Source organism: Callorhinus ursinus, unplaced genomic scaffold, assembly GCF_003265705.2.
Source record: "Callorhinus ursinus isolate GAN/ISIS: 27379988/994484 unplaced genomic scaffold, GSC_fseal_2.0 scaffold4, whole genome shotgun sequence".
Lineage (NCBI taxonomy): Eukaryota > Metazoa > Chordata > Mammalia > Carnivora > Otariidae > Callorhinus > Callorhinus ursinus.
In genome coordinates this window covers 129,998,323-130,004,679 of record NW_027397066.1, presented here as the reverse complement: position 1 = coordinate 130,004,679, position 6,357 = coordinate 129,998,323, and the positions used below count along the sequence as shown (strand labels likewise).

The 6,357-nt window shown below is 41.1% G+C and overlaps 1 protein-coding gene across 1 annotated transcript in view; it reads left to right on the top strand.

Annotated features, from left to right (window-relative positions):
- Positions 1-2,544, top strand: part of FGA (fibrinogen alpha chain) — an 8,202-nt gene extending 5,658 nt beyond the window's left edge. The window contains exons 5-6 of the mRNA XM_025873952.2: positions 1-892; positions 1,633-2,544. The exon at positions 1-892 is cut by the window's left edge and continues 477 nt beyond it. Coding sequence (XP_025729737.1) covers positions 1-892; positions 1,633-2,339 — 1,599 coding nt within the window. The 3' untranslated portion in view covers positions 2,340-2,544. The remainder of the gene's footprint in view (positions 893-1,632) is intronic.
- Positions 2,545-6,357: the final 3,813 nt, after the last annotated feature.

Here is a 6,357-nt window from a genome sequence, read left to right as displayed (position 1 = left end):
ACCAGCACTGGCAGTACTGGGCCTGGGAGCACTGGGCCTGGCAGTGACGGCACTTGGAGCTCTGGGAGCACCAGCACTGGCAGTACAGGCCTTTGGAGTGCTGGAAGTTCTGCGTCTGTCAGCAGCAGCTCTTGGAGCTCTGGGAGCACGGGGACTGGCAGTACTGGGTCTTGGAGCCCTGGAGGTTCTGAGTCTGGAAGCTTTAGGCCAGATAGCTTCGGGCATGGGAACACCAGGCCTACCAACCCAGAGTGGGGCAAATTTGAAGAGGTGTCAGGAAGTGTAACTCCAGGGACAAAGAAAGAGTACCACACAGGTAAGCTGGTGACGTCTAAAGGAGATAAAGAGCTTCTTATTGGTAATGAGAAGGTCACCTCTGGAAGCACCACCACCACTCGTCATTCATGCTCTAAAACAGTTACTAAGACTATTATAGGTCCTGATGGTCAGAAAGAAACGACCAGAGAAGTGATAGACTCCGAAGATGGTTCTGACTGTGGTGACTTATCCCACAGTTTTGCTGGTAGCCTAGATGATCTCCGTTTTAGGCACCCTGATCTGGAGAGTTTCTTTAGCAGTTCCTCAACTGGAAGCACATTTCCTGGTAGGCATTCATCCTCGCACAGAGAGTTTGACAGTAGGACCCGTGCTGGGGGCTCAGAATCGGACGTATTCACACACTTAAGGGTACCTGAGTTCTCTCTCGGTGGTAAAACTTCAAGTCACGGCAAACAATTTTTGAGCAGTAGTACAACTTACAACAGAGGAGACTCCACATACGAAAGCAAGAGCCATAAATTGGTAGGTGAGGCCGGAACTGAAGAGGAACATGAAGCCCTCAAAGGAGGATATACCACCAAAAGAGGCCATGATAAAGTTCGCTCTGCCAGAGGTATCCACACTTCTCCTTTGGGGAAGCCTTCCCAGACCCCCTAGACTAAGTTCATTATTCTTGCAATGCCTCCCCAGCACCTTGAACGTCTTTCCTAGCCCTCTATTACACTTTATAGAAATTACACCTTTTGCTTGTTTGTGTTGGGGCACCAGACTGTAAGTTCCATGAGGGCGGGGACTTTGTCTCTCATGTTCATCTCTGTATTCCTAAATGCCTAGCAGTGCAGAGAATCATCACTCAATAAATACGTGTTAAATGAATGAATGAATCCCTCTGAAACTCGATTTTAAGTTTGTTTAACCAAATTCTTTCACCACTCAAAATGTGTGCTCTTGGAATTGTCACCCAATTTGTTAATCACATTTTTAGTGTGTGTCTCAGTTGACATTGAGATCAGGTTAAAAACAAATTACCACTAAATGATGCTTAGATATCTTTGCTGGTTACTTGCTGTTATCAGTACGTGCAAGTAAAATTTCAAATCCATTGAGGAAAATCCCCTTTTTGTGGGTATAAATGCCAATGCAATTTGTGGGTATAAATGCCACTCACGTGCGCAAGTTTCATCCCAGTGTCAGTGCACTCTTTCCCCATGGAGGGAGGGAAGGAAGGAAGGTAGGATGGAAGGAAAGAAGGAAAAGGAAGCCAGTATCTGCCTTCGTTTAATCTGGGCCATGCCTATCTTTGTAAGGTTAAATGAGAATAACTTCTTCCAACCAGCTTAATTTTTTTTTTAGACTGTGATGATGTCCTCCAAACACATCCTTCAGGTACCCAAAGTGGTATTTTCAATATCAAGCTACCGGGATCCAGTAAGATTTTTTCTGTTTATTGTGATCAAGAGACCAGTTTGGGAGGATGGCTTTTGATCCAGCAAAGAATGGATGGATCACTGAATTTTAACCGGACCTGGCAAGACTACAAGAAAGGTTTCGGCAGCCTGGATGACAAGGGGGAAGGAGAATTCTGGCTAGGCAATGAATACCTCCACTTACTAACTCTGAGGGGCTCTGTCCTTCGGGTTGAATTAGAGGACTGGGCTGGAAACCAGGCTCATGCAGAATATTACTTGAGGGTAGGTTCTGAGGCAGAAGGTTATACCCTGCAGGTCTCTTCCTATGAGGGCACAGCAGGGGATGCTCTGATTGAGGGTTCTGCAGAGGAAGGAGCAGAGTATACTTCTCACGCGGGCATGCAGTTCAGCACCTATGACAGGGATGCAGACCAGTGGGAAGAGAACTGCGCAGAAGTCTATGGAGGAGGCTGGTGGTACAACAGCTGCCAAGCGGCCAATCTCAATGGCGTCTACTATCCTGGGGGCTCTTATGATCCAAGGAACAACAGTCCTTATGAGATTGAGAATGGAGTGGTCTGGGTCCCCTTCAGGGGTGCAGATTATTCCCTCAGGACTGTTCGCATGAAAATCAGACCCCTGGTGACCTAATAGGAGTGGAAGGGAGAGGAATCTGTTTTCTTTGCTTAGTGAAGTGGAGGAAAAAGACAAGGACGATAAAGAAATTAAGATTCTTTACAATATACTAAGAAATTTACAGGTGTAATTTTATTATTCTTTGTACTGTACCTAAATGTAACTGAGACATATTACTGCTTTAAAGAATAAAGTTATGTGAGTTTTTTTTATCTTGAAAGTAGCTCTGTGGATTTTCACATTTCTCTAAGGTTACACCAAGGAACATTCAGTACATCAGGAAGAAGGCATCTGATGGATGTTCCTTCTATAACCCTTATGGGTCTTGTTTTGAGCACTTCTCTCCCCATACCACTCAAAATCCTAAGGCCATTGTACAGTAAAGAAGTTATTTCACCCATTTTGTTTGAACGGGTTGAAGCCAATATATATTTTTTTAAAAGATTTGATTTATTCAATTGACAGAGAGAGACAGAGTGAGAGCGGGAGCACAAGCAGGGGGAGCGGGAGAGGGAGAAGCCGGCTTCCCGCGGAGCAGCGAGCCCAACGCGGGGCTCGATCCCAGGACCCTGGGATCATGACCTGAGCCAAAGGCAGACGCTTAACGACTGAGCCACCCAGGCGCCCCTGAAGCCAATATTTTAAGTTACAAATCACTGAATAAAACAATGGCTGGCCTTCACAGAGGAACTTAAAAATTATGAAGTATGTTCATCTCTTCTGTTAGCAAGCAGATCCAAGAAGGCAGGAGAAGCACTCTTTCCTAATAGAAATAGAAATCTGTTCTTTAAGCTTTTCAATGAAGACCGTAATGCACACTTAATTTTTTCCCCAGAGTCTAACAAATTTCTTTCAAAAACACATGGCATGAAAAAATGCATTTAAAATCCTTTCAATATTTTCAAGTATTCAAAAAACACTACTACTATATACTGAATTCATAAATTCAATATATTTCCATGGTCAATATTTTATTTGATGTATGTTGCATCTTTGATCTTGGCAGCCTAGGCTCTGGCCCCCAATTTTTAACTCATATTTCTTGCTAGTGAGAACTACCTGCTACTTACACTTGAAAATGTTTTAAAATATTCCAAGCGCACTGGGTTCCTGGTACATTGCTCTCATTTGTGTAGTCTTTACTCCTGTTTAACTGCATCCTTTATCCTAGTAAAGAAAGAAAGAGGGAAAGAAAGAAGAAAGCAAGCAGGCAGTTTAGGGATAAGGGCCAGATCCGGGGGAGCAGACAGAAGATGGACACAAGGGCTTGCAAATGAGTTACATAGGAAGCCCCAGCATTCTTGCATTTCCTTATGTGCAATTGAAAATCCTTGATAGGTTTGCCTGCGTGGCTCAGCCGGTTAAGCATCTGCCTTCGGCTCAGGTCATGATCCCAGGGTCCTGGGATCCTCCCTTGCTCAGCCGGGAGCCTGCTTCTCCCTCTGCCTCTGCCACTCGCTCCTGCCTCTGCTCTCACTTTCTCCCTCTCTGACAAATAAATAAGTAAAAAATTTTTTTAAAAAATCCTTGATACAAATACACCTCCAAATCTTTGAATAATTGAATAAGAACTTCTTCAGAATTAAAAGAAGTTTCATTTATTTCAGACCTGGGAGTTCCACGTTATCTCTATGCCTGCCCCATTGCACTCACACATATGCCTCCACAGAATTTGAGTTGGGAGTAGGAAGTATTTTCTAGTGTCGCACTATTATGGACAGAATCGGGTCCCCAAATGAAAGTGACTCTGAATGTGAAAGGCCATTCATTTCCTATTTATTTTGAAGGCTTTGAGTTTCTTGGCAAAGAGTGGGTAACCTCTTTTCAGTTACTAAACAAAAGCTAATATTAACAGGATCATGATCATCGGAGATACAATTTAGTTTCAAGAAAAGACACCAGACATCTCTTTTTTTTCCATTTTACCTTTAACCTGTGGCTCTATTTCCCTTATCCCTGAAATTAAATATTAATTTAGCTTCTCTGACTCTCATTCACGATGGAAGCCCACTTTAACTTGATTTTCACTCGGTTACTACTCTCTTGAAATTTCTCTTTTTGAAATCAACAAGAACGCCATAGTTCTACATTTAATGTCCTGCATTCAGGCCTTCTCCTGCTTGGCTTCTTTTTTAAAATCTGCTGCTTTGGTCCCCACCCTACCTCTTCAATCTGCATTTTTCTCTTGGTTTTTGATAGACTGTTCCCATTTGTCTCACCTTTCTTGGTCTTTTTAACCGGCAGTTCCTTCTTAAACCACTCCTTAAATGTGGGAGTTTCTCATTACAGTAACATTAATACTCATTTTTATCAGTTGGGATGAGGTTTGATGCATGTGCCATAAATAAGACAGAAACTTATTTCTTGTTCACAAAAAAGTCTATAGTAATATGTCCTCTTAGTGTCTTCAGGAAGCCGGCATCCTAGTAAAAGTCTTTCATCTTCAAATTTACCTCATGTCTTATCAAACACCATGTCCTGTGGCAATCTGGAAGATAGAGGAAAGGTAAAAGGGAAATGGAGTATCTTCTCTCTTTTAAGGTACTTTCTGAAATGTTGCATATAGCACTTTTACTTCTGTGTCATCAGCCACAGCTTAGTCACATGGACATACCTGGCTTCAGGAGAGGCTGTGACACCTTGACAATACAAGGTTAATACAAGGCTATCCTAATTAAAATTAGGATTCTGTTAATAAGGAGAAGCGGAATACATGTTGAGGTAGGCAATTAGCAGTCTTAACCAGAACATCCTTTCTCACTCTAGAAGTTGCCTTTTAAAAGATTAAGCAGTCATGTCTCTCTCCTGCTTAAGGCCCATCTTGACTTCCTAGTTGAATTAAAACTTCCTAGCTTTGCACATAAGCTCTTTCACAAATTGGTCCCTTTCCAACGTCTACAGTCATTCACTGCATTTGGATTGCACTGAATTTTGCACTTGTATCAGAATACCAGATCCTTTAATGAGTCTGTGCCTTTACATGTACAGCCTAAAAGTGTCCCCTTCATCCTTGAGGATGCAGCCCCATAGTGTTCCTTCTGTGAACCCCTCCCTAATGCCCACCATAGGACACAGAACCAGGAATTTTTCTCTGGGCCCTCAAAGTTCTTGTTTCTATCCCCAAAATAACAGTGGATCCCTATCTCTAACATATTTATTTATGCCATTCAGTGTCCTCTTTTAGGCCAGAGTTCAGTTACATAGTGTTTTCTGCCTTACATGAGAATATCTCACCTACCCCGGGATTCTACAGATCAGTTTTAAAAGTTTCTTCAAGTATTTCTATTGTCTCTTTTCTTTTACATTTATATATTTAATTAACCTAGAATTTATTTTAACATGTTATGGAGAAGGTCTATTTTTATTTTCTTGTGGATGGATAGCCAGTTATGCTGGGATCAGCTATTAAAGTATTCTTTGCCAGTGGAATCAAAATGCCAATTTTGTTGAATAAAACAAATCTATATATATGCTTTCTCCTGTGCTTGTATCACTTTGCTCATCTTTAAAGAATAGCTTTTCAGTGAAGTATTCTCCCTCTTACCCTCCACTTTTTTTCTAAGCCAAAAAAATTATCCTTTCAGTTTTTCCTTCTTTTGTTTGTTCTAGGGGCTTTGGAAAGGTCTTTCTTAATTTTGAATTAGTTACTTTTTTAGAGGTTTAGGGTGAGTCATCTTTCTTTTTTCTACTACCCTGACCTCATGTGGAATTAGTGAGTCATCTTTTAACTATTAATTTCCAAGTATTTCATTAGATAATGTCCTTTTTTTTTTTTTACTGGTTTCATGCTTTTGGAAATTAATTTTACCTTGTCAAATGTTAATATTGTCATCACTCCCAATTTCTTTTTCTTTGCGTTTACCTACATCTTTCCATGTCACTTTGTTTAGAAGCCTTTCCTGAAATAATAAATTCTGAAACAGTTTTTATTTTTAATTTACTTTTTGTTTTATTGTAGTTTCTCCTTTCTTTAACTCTTTTCCTGTGGTTCTTTCACTTTTAAACTGTACTTCTTATTTAATGTAAAAGATGT